This window comes from Oryzias latipes, chromosome 20 (genome assembly GCF_053564925.1).
Source record: "Oryzias latipes strain Hd-rR chromosome 20, Olatipes_Hd-rR_3.1".
Lineage (NCBI taxonomy): Eukaryota > Metazoa > Chordata > Actinopteri > Beloniformes > Adrianichthyidae > Oryzias > Oryzias latipes.
In genome coordinates this window covers 10347053-10366172 of record NC_136256.1, presented here as the reverse complement: position 1 = coordinate 10366172, position 19120 = coordinate 10347053, and the positions used below count along the sequence as shown (strand labels likewise).

The 19120-nt window shown below is 40.4% G+C and overlaps 1 protein-coding gene across 4 annotated transcripts in view; it reads right to left on the bottom strand.

Moving 5' to 3' along the window:
• Positions 1–19120, bottom strand: part of hecw1a (HECT, C2 and WW domain containing E3 ubiquitin protein ligase 1a) — a 73353-nt gene that overhangs the window by 33400 nt on the left and 20833 nt on the right. For all 4 annotated transcript variants that reach the window (XM_020712462.3, XM_078938559.1, XM_020712461.3 and 1 more), the window contains 6 exons: positions 15280–15355; positions 13719–13888; positions 6637–6779; positions 6454–6554; positions 5407–6353; positions 4726–5299 (listed from right to left, as the gene is read on the bottom strand). In XM_020712462.3, the coding sequence (XP_020568121.1) occupies positions 4726–5299; positions 5407–6353; positions 6454–6554; positions 6637–6779; positions 13719–13888; positions 15280–15355 (2011 nt within the window). The remainder of the gene's footprint in view (positions 1–4725; positions 5300–5406; positions 6354–6453; positions 6555–6636; positions 6780–13718; positions 13889–15279; positions 15356–19120) is intronic.

Below are 19120 nucleotides of genomic sequence, written 5' to 3'. Positions count from 1 at the left end.
CGGCCTTCATATGGACTCCTCACCCATCAGGCGACGTCAGTCCGTCTGCTTCAGGCGGTAGAATTCAGACCCATGTTATGCTCTAAGCCAAGTCTACGTTTGGTTTGATGCCAAGTGCCTCATGCTGCAAGCTTATCCACTCTCTGTTTGCCTCTCCAGGCATCAGCTACGCCTCCACCTTTGGTCACAGTTTGTCACTCTTCAGGACTCCAAGCAAGGTTCCATTCTGTCACCTGTCAAAGCCACAAACCTACAAGCCTGAATCCTCCACCACCACTGGGACTCAATAAAGACCACTTATTCAGCCACCTACTGTTTCTGTCCTGCTTCTGGGTCCAGCCAGTGCTTCTTCTGTGGTTTTAGCGTGGTTCATTAGTGATACATCTGTGAAAATTTCACGTAAAGACCACAACTTTTTTTTCACTCTTTTCAGTTTTCCACGTATATTGACGTATGACCAATTTTCATCTGTTCAATAAGCACAATATGTTTCCTAAGTGGCTGTGAGAGACGGCTTTTAGAGTTTGGTAGTTAGTTTGACTGTAAGAGCAAAGTAAGTGTGACAAAAACACAGTAAAGCCTCAGGATTAAAGAAAAGGTAGGTGGTATTTCTGGGAGGGGGTAATAGAAAAGACTGACAGAATTAACTTCTACTACGAGGGATTAAATATTGGTTCTGCTTTCCTATAAATCCCTTCATTTAGAATTTTTTTAACCTCCTGTTAATAAACTTTCTTCTTATTTTTAATTTTAAAACCATTTTTTCTTTGATCAATCCACTTCTTTGTTTTTAACTCAACAACTCTCTTGTTAATTGTGAAAACTGCACTGGACACAGGAAGCAGCCTGACAGGAACAGCTTAAAGGACCAATTTGCAGAAACAGAATGAAATACATACAGATGAACCATTTTTACATTTGTATGTTTTATAGGTGGATTCAGTATTGAGATGCATTTGCTGGGATATTCAGACCTCTAAATCCCCTAACAGAAACATGACACATGCATGGATAAGGAAATGAAAAGCAGGGAATGTAACAAACGTTTATGTTCATGATCATCATACTGTAACTACATGAATATTGAGACATGATGGGTTTTAGACATTGATCTATTGTGAAATTTTTAACAGTTATACTTACAGTGAGAGACAATTTTGTAACTTTCAAACTTTCAACACAATATTTAAAGCCCTTCTCTGTAGCTCAATTCTGCTTCCATTCAGAAACATCCCGAATACATCTAGAGCAGTGATGGGCAAATCTGATCCACTAAACTGGAATCAATATATTGATAACCTTTATGAATCCTTTATTTTTTGGTGTGTCCCCAATAGATGGTGCACTAGAAATACATTGACCTTTCTCCAGGTGCAAAAAGTTATTCTGCATTCATGTGGTGCTGGAGAATAAAAAAAATAAACTGTTTATGTGTGTTATTTGACTCGGACAGGCATTTTTCTGATCATTCCAATAGCATATGAACGGAGTATTTCCCTAATTTCCATTTCACATCAAACCATTGGTGCAATTGGTACTAAAATGAGAACAAAAGCCACAGCTTTAAAATAAAAACTCCAAAATGTCCTATCCTAAAACATATATTTCAATTGCCAATCAAAATTAAAGCACTTTTTTGTCAGGATTTCCTTTAGCAATTAGGTGGATAAACAAAACACTCTACAGATCTGCTCCTGGTCTGGCCCACTTTGTGGCCCACGAGTTAAAAATTTGGCCCACCCCTGATCAAGAGTGTTATCCAAAAATGAACATTTCACCATGGCACTCACTCCGCTCTGCAGGTGTCTCCGAACAGCTGCAGTCTAGCCAGAGAAAGCACTCACCTCCCTGTTCCTCCTCCACCTGCTGGTCTTTAAACAAGGTTAAACCCCGCTGGACGAGAGGGAACAGTCAACATTTTTCTTCCAGACGAACAAGTAAATTTGTTAGAATCCTGGATTTATTTTTAGGGTCACCACAACTAGATATAATCCTAAAATTGGTAATAGCTGTGTGTGTGTGTGTTTAAACAACAAGACCAGCCAACATAAATAACTTAAAAACGCCCACATCTGTCCAGGAGTCTGAAAGTCTGACATTTTTATTGCATTTCGCAGAAGGGTAATTCAATTTTATTTTTGTGAGACACTCCACGAGTGTGTGCATTTGTGTTTATGTGCAACCATAGCAGGGAGTGTCCCTGGTTTTTCTGTGAGTGTTAAAGAAAAGAGAAAAAAACAGATCAATGTTGGTAAATGAACAAGCCTTGGAGGGTTATCGTCAACAGAGGAAAACAAAGGTGGCACTGTGTCCTACTTTCTTGGTCCACAGTGTGAGACAGTCGTCCTGAAAAATCTACTGTGGTACAGATGCATCATCCAGTGAAGCTTGGCAGCCAGTCTCCGTTTACAGCAGACCATTAAGCGGATCTATCCAACTTACAATGTGGTTTATATGTGTTCTGTTTAAGCACTGACATTACTTTACTGAGAACTGTATTCTGGTTCTCTGCACATAAAATCTTCGGCCTACGTTCAGCTTTTTCAAAATGAATGCTTTTACCATCAAGGGATTGGTCCACTTTTGAATTTGTTGACTTTAGGGTTTTACTGCACAATTGAAACCACCGTACTAATTCATTGATTTCTCCTGATAGACCATCTAAAATTAAGTATTGCTCTTGGCATTTTTTTACTATTACCAGTATTTATTTATTTTTTGGCATCCCTCTTTGGGCATTTAATTTTTTTTTTTTTTTTTTTTTTTAGCTTTTTTGGTAATTAAATTTGAAATATAGTTATAAAATAGCATCAACTTATTTAGTATTTGGTAATTGTTTGAACCTTTCATGCAGATATTGTGATTTTCATAGTTCCAGCAATTTTTCAAAACAAATTTTGCCTTTCTTTGACTAGTTTTTAATTGACCTTTTTAGCTTTAAGCTACATTCACGCCGCCCTCAGCAACCCACGTTCAAGCAGCCACTTTCAGTGAAAAGTTTGTGTAAAACTCTCGTGTTCACGTGTCTCTCTGTAACTGTTTACGACCCTTTTCAGGCTCTACATACAAAGCTAAAGCGCTAATTTAAAAGTTAAACTAGATAGAACTTTGACTAATCAGGGAGTCAGAGTTGGTAGTGATGTATAGATGGCATCTCTTTTATTTCAAGGCGGTGCCAACTATTTGAAAATTGATCATGGAGGAGAAATGAATAATTGCAGTTTGTGCCCGGCTGGAAGCGTATAACATAAAGCCTTTCATATATGGGAATAGTAGAGCTGTGAAAGCAAAAGAAAAAGCAAAGTTTGTACTGCTTCAACCGCTTCAACATTTCACATCAAACATCATCCATCTATAGGTGGCAGATATGTGCTACTATTGAGTAGCGACAATCCAGTGGAAACACTAAACGCGCGTTTAAGAACATACCTGGTGGAAACGTGCCATTAGGCTGGGGTCAACATCTGTATTTAGCATCAAGAAAATCATGTTGAACTGTCAAAAATAATATTTCTGAAAAAACTATACAGCAAAATATTAACTATTTATGCAGGCTGCAAACCATTCAAACAAACAAAGCAACACAGTACAAAGTTCTAATTTTTTAAAGTACAATTATGACTGCACCCATATCCCGTTTGTAGCACATGTGCTCTATTTAAACAAAATTAAATGATTTGATGTTTCAGTTTGTAGGAAAATGGTGTGAACTTTACTGTCCTCATGTGTTTGCTTCAATGACAGATTTTTGATTTTTCTGACCGCATTCATCCATTTTCTTCTTATCCTTTTCGGGGTCATGGGATTGTCGAAGCCTGTCGCGGCTAGTGTTGGGTGAAGGCAAGGTACAGTCTGGACAGGTCGACAGCCTGTTGCAGGGCAACACAATCACTCCTGCACACACAACTAGGAACACTTTAGACTAAACAATTAATCTATGAAGCATGTTCTTGGAATGTGGGAGGAAGCCGAAGTGCCTAGAGAAAACCCACACATGCACGGGGAGAACATGCAAACTCCACACAGAAAGGTCCCAGCTGGGATTCGAACCTTCTTACTGTGAGGCCATTATGCTAACCATGCAGCCCTTTTTCTGTATGTTATCAGTTTTTACTCTTATTGATGACATTTGGGAATCCTTTTTAGGCTTTTTCTGATTTATGTGGCTGTTTTTTTTTTTTTTGTTCTTCAGAAAATTTGTGGTGTTCATTGCTCTTCTCCTTTGCCATTGGTGCAGTAAATGCTAGTACTTTATGTACTTATTATCTGAAAATTCCCTAATTTTCCATTATATAGTTGCCAACCAAACGCAGGCTGACATTTTTGGGTTTGTAATCACTCTGCCGATAAAAATTTGAATTATGTGGACATACTTATGTAAAAAAAAAGAAGTTCTCTCTCAAACTTTTCTGCTTGTCGGTTTGAATTTTTCACTCATTGTGCAGCTCTATATAGTCAGAGACAGCGTCATAAAGAAGGTTAAAAAAGCTGTGTGTTGAAGAATCAAAAAATATGTCTAAATATACAAGCTAAACTCTTCAGCCCTGTTATTATGGAAGGAATGAACCTTCCAACTCTGCACACAGTATTGTCTTTTATAATGTGGCCTCTGATTTGTTGCAATGGATAAAATGGTTGAATGTGAGTGGATTCATAAAAAAACACAGCCTGTGAATTATGTGTTCATTTGTTTATCAGCCAACAAAATGTCTCGTTTATCCTCACCTATGCCGTTCCTGTCACTGGGTCCAGCCACAGTTGGCTCCTCCTGCTCCCCTCTCCTGTTCTCCTTGAATCCACTTGTTGGCGTTCTGCCTTCCTCTGGCCCACCCAGACTCTGGGCCTCAGGGTGGGCGAAGTCAGGCACTGACTCAAAGGCGCTTTCCTCCTCATCGTCCTCATCCTGAGAGGAGAACACCGTGCTCCCCGAGAGCCGGTTGCTGTCAACCGACGACAAGCGGTTGTGGCTACAGAATCGGCCCCTCGCCTCAAAGCCTGAGTTGCTGTAGCAGGAGGTGCTGTAACAGGAGGTGCTGTAGCAGGAGGTGCTGTAGCAGGAGGTGTCGCAGAACTCGCACTCGTTCTCACCCAAAGGTCTGTGCGTGCCGCCACAAACTCTTCTTCCTCCGATACTGGAATCCCCCTCCTCACTGTCCAGGCAGGAGGGGGAGATCCTCCTCACCACTGGGTGTGCTCTTCCTCCATCGCCCTCCAGGAGCTGGTTCAGCTCCGACAGGCGTTCGATGGAAAGGCTGCGGGGCAGGGAGCGCCGGCAGCAGGGCCCCGGACACTCAGGCACCTAAAAACAACCCGGATCTTCAGTTGCACTCCAGAAGAAATCTGCTCTGCTCAAGCTGAGCATTTCTCAGATAACCTATCAAGTAATGGCGACTTTCTTCTACCCACCTGTGATGGTGATTGAGTTGTATCATCATCCTCCTCCTCTTCCTCAGGCCCATTCTCCTCCTTGGAGGTTTTGAGTGTTGGTGACGTGGCGTCCACAGTGCTGCTGGTATCGTCTCCCTCCAGGACGTGCTCGTCCTCCTGGCTTGGGGCTCTTTGTTGGGCAGATGGGAGGCTATGGAGGAGGTGGTGAATGCGAATGTAGTGGGACCGCGGCGTCTCCGGTTCACCACAAGCCGACGCAATCACCGTCTCCAGCTCCGACACCGGGAGGGAGCAGGGGCGGTTTTTCCGTCGGGACAAAGCGTTGGAATTCAGGTTTGACAATAGAGGCTGGCAGGAGCAGGGAGGAGAGCTCCTCTCACCTCCCTCTGTTACTCCCGTTGGGGCCTCCTCACCTGCTCCTGTGTGGTTTCCCTGGAACGTGGCAGTTTCCTCAGAAGGAGCCTCCACAGCAGCTGCTCCACCAGAGGAGGCTTCCAGCTGTGCTTCATCGCCAACATCTTTCCTCTCCACTGACGCCTCTTCCTCAGTTTGAAGAGTGGCCTCCTGTCTCTGCTCCTCCTCCCTCCTCTCCTGCACCCTCTCTTCTCCTCCTACCATGTCTTCCTCCTTTATACCGTTGTCTTCCTGCTGTTCCGATGATTTCTCATTCTCCTCCTGCTGCTGACTGGCTGGAGGTTCCTCCCTCCTCTCCTCCTCCTCCGGTCTTCCTTGCTCCACCTGAGCTCCAGCTTCCTCCTCCTCCCCCTCAGCAGAATGGGTTTCTTCTTCAAGTGTGGAGGGGGCAGGGACTAAGGTCTCTGCTTCAGAAGGGGCATCCAAGGGTAGACTGGGCATGTCGGGGCCCACACTCAGCGTGTCGTCATCTGCAGCTCCTCCAGCGTCGTCTGCTGCATTTCCCGCCTCAGCACAGGCTGTCTCAATGACCAGAGAGACTTCCTCGTCATCTAAGGATAGAAGTTATTTTTGAAGCATCCGATCCAAATAACAAACAGAGCAGCAATAGAAAGGGGAGGCATGACAAATGTAACACTCATTCTGGCGTACCGGGGTGAATGGAGGAGGTCAGCTCAAAGCGGAACAGTAGCTGGCCACAGACGTGATCTGTTGGCACCCTGCGGCCCAGAGAATAACTCACAACCCGATCCCTTCAGATGAAATACAAGAGAAAATCAGAGCAGAAGCAGAAAAGAGAAACGGAAAACAGGTGTTTCAAGCTCTTTCCCTGACCCAATGGCATGTTTCTCCAGCAGCCTCTGGACCGGGACGGACAGCTTTCCAAGGAAGCGCTTGATGATTGGTCGACTCTTGGCAAATTTGTCTTTCACTTCAATCTCCAGGACGTCCGTGGGCAGAGACACAAAGTTAAACCTCTGTGGACACAAAGACGGAATCATCATCCAGACGTGGACATTACTATAACGATAAAGTCTGCAAAATGACAACCAGAAAACACAAATGAAACGTTCAAACTGTTACATGCCAATGCCTGCTTCCACTCTACCAGGAAGAAATACAACAATAGAGCCACTCTGATGAAAATCGTCTGTTTTTAGTGTTTTGAAAATGTTCTGAGGATGGAGGACAGATATAAAGAAAGTTAAGCCTTAAAATTGCATTTCTGAGTATTCCTTTATTCAAATCCTTGTGAATCAGGTGCAGAGGAAAAAAAAATGCTGCTTGAAAAAGAGCTACTTTGTGATGAAGAAACTACAATCTGCAGGTAGACAAGCTCCCTGCTCCTCTACATTCTGATGCATCCACTTGCAGGCAAATACATCCATGAACGTCTTTGTTTTCCTCATCTGAGTTGGAATCTGAATCTAAACTGTACATCTGGATAGCTCTGATATTGCTCGCCTTTTCTGTTGCACCAATAATGTTAGGTTGGATTTGTGAGGAGCTGTAATCTAGTGTAAGGGACAGAGTGTAAACAGATGGATAATGGGAAGTGGAGGTGGACTTACAGTCCCCTCCACAACTCAGAAACAAATTTCTAATGAACTACTGCCGCTCTGCCAAAGCTATAGAAAAGGATACTTTTTTTTTTTACTAAAAACTGCACAGTCATAATTAAAAGACCGCTGGGAACGCCTTTGCAATAGATCAATAGAAGATCAGGGTGGGACTTTGAAATAAAAAAAAAAATTGTTTTTACTTCAAAGAGTATTAGCTTTTAAATGCCTACATCCTGAATGAACAGGAGGATAAAATCAATTCTAATTTGTAGGTAAACATTTGAAAAGGAAATAGTAACAAATGTATTCACTCTTCTACCAATGGTTGACAACTGGAACTAAAACATAAAAAGGACTTGAAGGTTTAAGCACAGTAGAGAATAAAATAAAATAAAAGATTCTGATTCTGTTCTGAAAATTGTAGATTTAGAATAATGTTAAACAAAAGAGGTTGAATTAATACTGAATCTGAAAACATACATGTATGGGGAGAGCTACTGACAATATTCTAAACGTTAATCAAAAACACTTAAAAATGATAAAGTGATTAAAGAGCAGTTGTAGTTTATCAACTACTCTAGTAAATCTAAATACTTTCTTTCAGCAAGTAGCCTTTGCCAAAATAACGTTTTGCGGGCAGCACATTGTTGGAAAAAAAGGAAAACCATTCCACTAGACTGTAAACAGACTTAACTACAGTAAAAAATAAAGAGTATTAAAACATTTGAAGAGAACTGGTTCTGTTGCAGAGTTTGTCAGTCAGTTACCGCTTTAATTTTGTTAATTTGAACATTTAAATGCAAATTTTGATTTGATTTCAAAACTATCTAATACTTTTAATATTAATCCATTACTTCACAGATTAGTAAACTGTATTCATTTTCTTTCAAACGAAATAAAAACTCTCAATAGTTTTCATTGAAAATATTTTTGAAGCTGTGCGTCAGTCCTGGTCTGATTAGCTCTGATGTCGTTTTCAAGCCTGATTCAAGCGTCCTTCTGTAGGTCCAAACATCCAAATAAAAATAATAAAAAACACCTCTTGGGTTGTTTATTTAAGAGAAAAAAATGTTGTGTATGATTGAACTCTTAATAAACTAAACAGCATCGTGTCATGCCTAATGCCCAAAGAGTAATACTGCAAATTGTTTGTGGATTAAAAAAAAGGATTTTCTTGGACAAATACAGCAATAACAAGTCAGCTTTGCTTCAGAATCTTTCATTTAACATGCAGGAAAATAGTTACAAACAAAATAAAGAGGTGGAATCCCCGCATACTTTCCTGTCACAGACATTGTCATCTCTTTACCTGAATCTTCCTTTAAAAAGAGCAGACACATCAATAAAGCAGTACACAGAGCCGAGTTTTCTAACTGTCTGTAGCTCAGAGCTTTTACAATGACTGTGAAGACATGCATAATTCAGAAAAACAAGCTTTCAGTTTGCTGCTGCTGTCTTTTGTGCTTTTATCGATAGATATTCTGTTTCTATCATTTCTGGTGCTTATGAGCAAGTATGCTGATTTAAGGAATACCTCAATTTTTCATTTCCAATATATTTAGTCATTTTTATTTATGGTGACTTATCAGGCTCTTTTGCAATGTAATTAAACTGTAATTACAGCATAAAGACTCAACTGTTTCTGCATCTCTGAAAGTTTGATTACCAGCAGCTTCTAGAGAACATTTTTTGTTTGCTGCTTTCTGCTGAACTTGCAGCGCTCCTGCAGCATTTTCACGCCTGCTTTCATTTTTTGATTGTCTTCCCTTGAAGGGAAGTGGAGCACGAATGTGACATTAAACCAGCACGCAGAAGCAAAACGTGCAGTTTAGGATGGAGGTAGACGACAGCGGGATGCTGGCAGCGTTGAAAAGGAGAGGGAGAGAAAAAGAAAAGATGGAAGCGAGGAGAGGCAAAGGTAAATAATTCACAAGTTGACCCAAAAGGGAGCAAATTGAATTTGGAAAAATTTCAAAGACAGGAAAAAGACGTGTGTAAAAGCAGGAGCATTAAGGTAAATGAAAATGGCTGATTTGGTGCAGAAACAGGCAGACAAAGGGCAAGAGGCTCAACCAATTTAGAAATACCCTTCAGCAAAGTCAAAGGGTAATAAAAATCAATATAGCAAGGTCATGGGCTTTGCATATTACATCTCTAATATTGCAACTCCGCAGTGGCTCTCTGCTGAAGCAGCCCTGAGTAGCAAAAACAATCTATATCTCTCACAGAATTTGAGTTACAAATCAAGGCAGACATGAAAGTAGTCAAGAATCACAGTAGATGACATTTTGAATTTATTAAGAGGAGATTTGCATTTGGATTGAGCACAATAAATATATAAAAATTTAGAGATAACAACTCCTGAGAGGAAAGCCAATGTCAGCTGACAGAAGATATTATCTCAATGACATCCAGGACTTTGATTTAGTAAGAGCGGTGCTATCACATTACATTTGTTCTCCCATGAAAGGCTAGTTTTTTCAACCTTCGGGCCTCCTTTGGGAGCTATATTTATCTGAATATTTAGCTTGGCAAACCATAAGAATAACCATAAATATATTCATGCACACCCATGGTAGATCCTTTACCTCCATCGCCATGTAAAACATTTCATGTGAGGGCGCTATTGTGTTGTGTTTTGCGAATGCTTTTTGGTTTTCAAAGAGCATGAGAATCATGTAATTAATCAGGGATGATGTAAAGGAAATTGTGTTTGGTCTCACCTGCCCTAAGCCTTAGTCACAACTGCCCTTATGGGTGGATATGGGCTGCAGGTGAAAAAATGTGCAAACTTGTACGGGCCACGCAGGTAAGCCACACGGAATGTGGTCATAGACCGCTCAGAGAGCCCGTAGAGTAAAAATGTTCATGCCCATTTTCATAGCAATCAGTTGCATCCTAAACGTTAAAAATGAGGAAATTAAACAATCAGAGAATGGTTTGTATGGACATTCTATAGCTTCCCACAGGCATTAATGTATCACTTTCACAGACCTGTACAGCCAGCATTCGTGTGCAGTCAGTAAGGGGCCAGTGCTTGTACGGTAAACTAACCACACGTACAACAATGGTACGTTCCATTTTCATGACACTCCTTGAGGTTGCCGTTTGAGCCTCAAGGGAGCCGCAAGACACACCCTCTCCTCTCTACAACCCTCCACAGGCCAGGATAACCCAAAAACCTGCACCACTTGTTCAGGTGTAGGTGACTAAGGCGCTAAGAACATTTGCGGCTCGGTGTGCACACCGACGCGAAAAACGCCACGCGTAAAAGCTTCATTTTTTTAAAAACGCCTCGGGTTCGTTTTTTTGGTTTGACGCGCCGCGTCAAAAACTATACGACCAATGAGAATGGGGCTTTTGCACACGTATCTGGAGCTTCTGAAGTTACAGTAAAACAAAACTTGGGGGTGCTCAAACACAAAACTGTCTTGCTGAGCACACATACGTCATGGCGAAGAAGATATACGCCAAGTAGCGTCTACACTGCGCGAAGAAATAAGACGAAGAAGATGCACTCACTGACGGACATTCTAAAATATCCCCGAAAACGCTCATGATACATTTTCAGCTCTTGTACCAGTCGACAAAACTCCCCATGTTCTTCTCTTCCCGTAACTATGGCATGTACCCAAAATCGGCGTCTATTCCGGTGTCTTTCATCATTCTACAGAACAATAATTTCTTCATCGCTGGAACTGGAGCTAGAGCTACTGCTGCTGGAAATATTCATGTTGATTCTGACAAGCGCGTAAATACTTGCTCTCTTCTTCTGAGTGAAAAGCGACTTCAAGAAGCGTAAAGTTGCGCTGCGCCACCTTGTGTACAGGAGTTTTTCTGATTTACATTAAGCGCCATCTAATGTCAGGGAATGAAATTGCATGCTCGCTCGGCTCATCGTCAGCGAAAATCGCCTGGGTGTGAACACAAAAAACGTGGCGAAAAACGCTGGCGAATATTCGTCCCGGTGTGTACGGGCCTTTATAGTTTATTTAAAAGGACGTAGCTTAATTACTAACTTGGCAAAAAGGGGTTATTTAGTGTCTTGAATATGATATTTAACTCAAAGGTGATTTGGAATCGGTTCATTCTGCAATTGAATTTAATTTATAATTTGAGATGCACCATATTTTAGCCTTTGCAAAACATTTGGCAGTCAGGGATCTAAATATTTTAAAGTCAAAATATAAATGTATTTTTAAAAATGTGGGTGCTGTGACAAGTGGGGGTTGATGGGTAATCCTAAGGAATAACTGCCTTTATCTGGCAGCGTGACTGTGCGTTAAGGTCCAACTGCAAGCAGATCCACAAGAACAGTTTTATTCTATTGGATGTATTATTTCTTGCAATGAAACAACGACTATTAAAAATATCTTTCTGTTACATATTGCAGTTTTTCATACTTGCTCAGCTTTCAAGTCAGGTGGAAAGAAAGAGTAAGGACCAGCTGAGTGCATGCCTCCCAGAAAAGACCAACATTAAAATCAGGATAGAAGTCCCCAGAGTGAAACATCAAAAAGCTTGTATGTGTTCTTTAGAGCATTGGTCCCCAATCCCTGGTACCGGTCCATGGGCCACTTTGTATCAGGACGCAGACTAAAGAGAAATGCATAGTTATTGTGTGGTGGAAGGCAGAAAAGGATTGTCTTTTCTATCCCCTTTTCTAAGGGGACAATATCCTGACAGCTTTCAGCAGTATCCTCGTAATACTGTCAGGATTAATTAAAATGTTTTTTGATGCCAATGATCACTAAAATTAAATGGACGTTAAAAACTAGCCCTTTTACAACCATTTAACCTCAATGTGGCAAAAATAAATAAGCATGAGTACAACTTTAAGGGAAATCTAGGGAAAAGCAGAGGCAGAGTCAAGCTTCACTGTCAAAAAAGAAACAGGCTTAATTGTTTGAGCTGCTATCAGTACAGATCAACTCCTCAAGGCAATTGCTCTTTTTGGTGGTTCTAGACAGACAGAGAAAAGGAACTGCATCCATAGATCGATCAGGTACCATGCAAATTGTACTTTTGGAAAGCACTGGTCTTCCATGACTCTAGATGTAGATCCTGAAGTTATACAGAAACAGATTGAATTAAATTACATATAACTTCTTGCTCAGATTTCAGTTTCGTACAGAAACAGCTGACCTCAGCAGCTTTGATTGCGATGAAAGGGAGAAATGGACTTTATTAGATTACGTAGCTGCAGTTGACAGCCTTAAATATCCCAGTGATCACAATGAACAGGAAGTCATGTACTAACTACAATAATTATATAAAGGAAACAGTGTGTCATGGTTTGGGTTTCTTTTGTCTTGGTTTTTGCTTTATTTCTTGTTCTGTCATGTTTGGTTCTGTTTCTTGTTTTATTTTGAAAGGTGTTCTGTTTGGTCATGTTCCTGAGTTTTACTTCCTTGTCCCTATCTGTCCTGATCATGTTCACCTGTGTCTTGTCTGCCCTGTCTGTATTTAAGTCTCGTCTCTCCCTTCCTCTTGTGCTGGTCCATTAACGTTGTAATGTCTCTTCCATGTAAGTCTTCTGCCCTGTTCACCATGCTATGCCCACAGTGAGTTTTGGTTTTTGTTTTGTTTCCCTGCTTAGCAGCGCTTTTTGTTAAGTTAATAAATCCCTTGCCCTGGAACCCTCCCGCCTCTGCATTCTGGGTCCTTCCTGCCCGCCTGCCCCTCCCCACATGACACAGTGGACGTGATGGTGGGGTAGGGGCATTGGTGACATTTACTATGAATTAAAAGAAAATTATATAAAATATCAAATATAGCTAAATATGATATATTTTTCAGCAGCTATAGGACTTACTTTTTGATGAAGGGCTGACTTGAGTTATTTTTTTGAATGTTTTTGTCTCGTGTCTCCACAACGACCAACACAGGCGATTAGAGACTAACTTCTCTGGAAATGTACATGGATTTTCAAAAAAAGGTCATCAAGGAAAGGAATCAATCTTTTGATCTTGTTTTGTGCAACGCAAACACAATTGCCATGGATTACATTGATTCTCTTGTTTTGCTTTTAAAACCAAGAAAAAACTCAGTCACCCCCCCCCATCGAAGCTCTGTAGGTGGTTGAGACATGAGTCTCAGGACTAGATTTTGAAAATCCTGTCAAAATGTAATGATGCAATCACTTAAAAGATGAATATTTCATGCATGCTCATAAAAAAACATTATAGCAATAGTTTTATCCCAAACATATCATTGGGAAACAATTTTTGTCAAGAGGGCTTTCCAGATGACTTTTGCCGACAAAATTCTCCAGATTTATAGTTCAGTAGAACATGAATTCTTTTGCATTTGTGGATTGAGTGTGTAATAAGTGTCATGAGTGTGTCTGCTTGCCTCTGTGGTCCACTGTGGGTTGACCGTGTTGCACACCACTCTGGAGCGCTTCTCCTGGCCATGGTGAGGCAACAAGGGAAAGATGCTGTGCTTCCCTGGCTGTATGGAGAGCTTCAGGTACGGGTCGGGGTTGAAGAACATCCCTTTCTTCAGTCCAACAGCCTGCAGGTCTGACAAGTGGGAACACAAAGACAAAGAAACTTTCTTCCTTTGTTTGGATGATAAAAAACACAATATTAAAACCAAAATAAATAAAAGATTGTGACTTCCAGAAAATACACACAACACTAACGGTTTTAATGCCATGTAAGCCACCATGGCAACATGCGATTTGACATTGAGAAAAAAATGCTGATTTGAAAAAAGATTGACAAAGTTGCTAAATCCAAACTGATTATCTGGGGAATCAAACTCTTGTTCAATTTAAGCGAAACAAATATATTCAGTGTGAATCCCTTAGTAAAACAGCAAACTTTGCTCTAAGTTAAAAACAGAAAGATTACAGAGAGCCTACAAAAACTATTTGTTTTAACCCCAGAAGATGAAAATCACAGGAAGAGATATGATTTGACTTGTCCGAAGTGGGAAGATTGGTGGAGGTAGTGTAATGGTGTGGGGAGGTTTTATTTAGACTCTCAAAAGTTGATTCAAAATGGTTTCATTATAACAGTATGGTTTCATTATTTTCATTATTATCTTTACTGGTGGTATGACTACAACCTCCCAATGATAAAGTGCCTAGGATAGCACAAGGGTTAAACAAAAGCTTAAACAACATTTGACCATGTGAAAGTAGTTAATTTCTCACAAACCCATCCAATAATTTTAGAATGTCATTTTGCTCACGTCCTCAATACAGTTTTTTTGCGTCAAGCTACAGACACATGAGTGACGCGTGAGTATAGCCCATGGTGTTCACACTGGACAAGCAGGGAGGGTTTTCTTCTTCCACTGTTTATTAGCGCATGTCCACCAACTATTGTTGGAAGAGGTTTGGTGCGAAGTATCAAAGCGGGGCAAATCTGGGGAATCTTACTCCAGGCTTTTTCTTTTACAGCTTTTTTCCGATATATCACAGAATTGGCGTCATAATTTCCGTCAGACATAAACCTCATTTATTAGTTTCTCCTTCATTATCAATTTTCAAATGGTTGGCACTTTCTGGAAATAAAAGGGACGCCATCCGAGTCCCTGATTGGTCAAAGTTCTACCTGGTTTAACTTTCAAAGCTCATTCAATGGTCGCTTCGTACGTTGAGCCTGAAAACAGTCGCAAAAACTTGTGTTTTGAACATGGAAGCCCCAAGCACTGCAGCTCTACATAGACTTTTCATTGGATGTGGACGCTTGAATGCGCCTTGCCAAGGGCGCTAGCTTCAGAGTTTATCATAAATATTTAATACAAATTATTTCCGAAACGTTTCAAAAGTAAGTCAAGTTTGGCATAATATCGGCTCTAAACTTTAACAAAAAGCTGAGAAAAGGTGAGAATGACATGTTGAGTGTTTTTAAAAAAAGTAATACGGGAAGGGAATAAGAAAAAAAAAGTTTTTTAGGTTTACCTGACAACCAAAAGTTGATTAGCCTCCTGTTCCCCATTACATGATTCACCTCAGGACTGACTACTGGCTTTGAAACCTGTAGACACATGAAAACAAAAGAACAGTAATTAAACTACAATAAAACACAATTTGCTTCTTAATATTTTGCAGCGTAAATGCGTGATAAACGTGGTTGCTACAAATGCAAAAAAGGTTGTCATAGAAATGAGAAATGCTCATTTCTAGAGCTCGGTTTGGGTGATCTTGGCCGTGTCCTGTGATCAATACTGTGTCTTCATTATGCTGACATTGATTTTGCAGCCAGGAAGAGGAGGGCATGGGATGGGGGGCTGGGGGAAGAGAGCAGGAAGTCGAGGAGAATAAATGCTGCTGAGTCCTGTCAGCTGCAGCATGCAGAGAAACCACTTTCCTTCACTTGCATCCAACGGGCAAATGGTTAAAAAAAAGAAGCAAGAATGCTTCATTTCCCTGAATTATTGAAGACAGAGAAAGTCTTCAGTTGGATTTCCTTCAACTAAAATACTGTATAATAAATATTGTGGGATTTGAAACTACATTCTTCTGAGGCTGCAAGTGTGAAAAATTGTAGAAATCTTGTGGTGTTTTTCTCTCTGAGCAACCTTTTGCTTTTTATCCTAAAGTAGGTCAAATGATTCCTGGAAGTTTTCACACTCACTTCAAATAACTCAGAAAAAGCAGGTGCAGCCCCATCTGTAGCGGCAGAGTGAGCTCAACAATAAAAGAAGAGAGAGAGAGAGAGAGAGAGAACTCCCACTCCGCTTCAAGCCATAGACCAGTTCAATCAATGTCAATGGTGTCAACTTGATTCCAAAGAAGAGCACATACAATTCGTTTGACTTGGATTACCAGGACATTCTTGGAAAACTAAAAGTTATTGAAAATCCTATTCTAAAAAGTTATTTTTCTTTTCAAAATAGCGTTAATGAAAGAAGCTTTGCTTCTATGTTGAAAATATGTTGAAGAGAGAGATTTGCAATGAAAGTTCTGCTGATTTGAGCCAGAATGAGACAATATTAAAGATTCTTGCCCACATTTGTGATTAGGAAATGTCAGGAAAGGTCAATGACACTCCAGAAAGAAAGGTCATATGGTCAAACCTAGTTAGTGCAGAAGCACAATGAACCAGAGGGGCTTATCTCAGCTCAGCGTTAGACAAGGTCGGGTCAGGCTGGTTGATGAGACACCATCATCTATTATCCGTCACACGAAAGTTGTCCTAATTTTTGATCTATTGTAAAAGTGTTCTTAGTGTTTTAAAAAAAATTATGATTGTGCCATTTTTAGTCACAAAAAAAACTGTTGTTTTCTAGGAAAGAATTAGGAAATAATGCCTCCAGAGTGGCTCTGAGTTGTGGATGAGACTGCTGGACCAGGAGCAACCCCACCCCCATTTCCTATCATCCATCTGCTCTCCTGCTACCTAACATTACTGGAGCAACAAAAAATGGCGAGCAATATTGGAGCTGTCCAGCCGTACAGTTTTGAGGCAGGAAAAACAAAGACGTACTTGGATCTATTCGTCTGCAATGGATGCATCAGAATGGAGAGGATCAGGGAGCTTGTGGTCTGCCCAGTGTATTTTCTCGTCACAAATATGATACTTTTGAAATGTCATTTTTTTCAACTGCTTCTGATTCACAAGAATTTGAATAAAGAAACACTTAAATGCAATTTTGGGCTTAATTTCTTTATACATGTCCTCCATCATGAAGAAAAAATTTAAAAAACACCAAAAACAATGTTTTTTCATCAGAGTGGGTCTTTAATTAGGAACGGATCCTGATGGCATCTCAGTAGAAAAAAAGAAAACACATTCCTACCTGTAAAAAAATTCAGTGTTTATGTTTTGTTCTGTTTGCCAGCTGAAAGAGACTGGAAGTTTATATTTCCCTTTTGCATCTGTCTGCTGGATGTGTTTCATTATAAACTGGCAAACAATTCATCAAAAAAAAACTTCAAATTCAAAACTAGATAAAAGAAAAAAAGAAGAAAAAAAAGGGAGTGGGGGGGGGGTAAATGTCTTATTTTGGCAGGAAAAAAAACACAACCATGTAAAAATGTAAATAGAATTTAACCGTCAAGACATCGACACATCATTTTCTGGATCAGAATAACTTTGCAATTGTGCAAATCAGAATATAAATATAAAATACAAGAAACAAAAAAAAAGCACTTTGCTTCTTATTCTCTCAAATGAGAATGTTACTGCTTTAAGTTGCAACTACTTTCATCTGTCATTTCTCATGCCACACATCCAGTAGATTTTTCTTCCAAACAAATCCAGCAGCTGCTTGTCACATTATCCGACAAGAAGTTAATCTAAAGAATTTGGAGAAACCATTCCAGCATCACATATCATCACATAAGCTGCATCATAGAAGGTGTTCCATTCTACAGTCTTATCATACATTCCAACAGATAAGGAGATCTATAGCCTGTGACACTTCACCCATTACTTTGAAAGTCAATCAACACAATCAGATTTCAGTGAAAAAGCTGAACGACAGAAAAAAGATGAAGGACTTGGACTAAGTGAATATTTACAGTTCCCCCGGATATCCAGCTGGGCCTCGTCCTCCTCCTTCCTCTCCTCTGGTGACTGGGAAACAGCAGTCCCAGCTGGAGACATATGCCATCCATCCCACACATGCAGAAATAAGCACCGTGTCTCCCCTGACTGCTGCATCTGACAGGTTCTGCAGCTAGCCTGAACTCCAGTCAGTAATAATAAATATGTCTTCGTCCGGTCTCGGCATCCACCCTACTTCGTCTCCAAAAACCAGAGTGCCTCACCAGGACTGGACGGATATTTGCTCTCCATGCTGGCACCCTCCCTGTCTTTCTCCCCATCCTGTGTGCTGGTTATTTTTACTCCTTTGTCCTCAGGAAGAAAGTACAGATCAAGTTCTGGGCCCATCAGCATTTTACGGGGGGCCACAGCAGCAAAATGCAAAGACAAACATGGAAATTCAATCCTGATGCAGACACCCTGCAGATAACAGTTAAAACTCATCCACGGTGGAAGGACAATAGACTGATAATTATATGTTGCAGGTTTGGAAAGTGTCGAGTTCATCAGAATACTGTTATCTGGTGGCTTTTGGGAAGTAAAAAACAAAATGCTTGAAAGTTTTAACATCAAAGAAGATGAAGACCTTCTGTATCAGCTCTAGGAGCTATCAGTAAAGGAGGGTTAATGCTTTCATTTTACAAGGACAGAACAAAACAAAAAGCTTCATTTAAGCAAATGTAAAAGCAAGTTTTGCTTAAATTTGATATTTGAGTATGGTTGTGTCCAAATTCCTTCACTACTCACCACATAGTGCACTATAGTGGGTTCACCATTTTGCAGTGCTGGCCAAATCTACAATTCCAAAATTGAGTGCCCTAGAAATTTCCAAGAAGTCTCTGCGAAAAACCAGTGTGGATCGATGCTCACTAGACCGGCGAATATAAACCACAATGCATTGCGTCTGAACAATTTTTGCCCCAAAATAAATTTAAATGCATTTTTTAAATAAACCATCAACGTTTTTTATCTTCAGAAGACAGTGGGTTCATAAATGATCATCGCAAAACGCTCATGTCAATTAAATTTTAACTTCAGGAAATTGACGATGTCACGTTTGCAGTAAAAAAAAAAAAAAAGTAGTGAGCATGGTGTCGAACTGCTTTTAAATTCCAGGGCACTACATTACATTAAAGTTCATGTAATTTGACTGATAAAGGCCCGTAGCACTCCTCCAGGAAAACCACCATATTGATGAAGAAATCGAATTGGTTAGTTCAAAAGGGGCCCAAGTCTACAATTTTTCAAAAC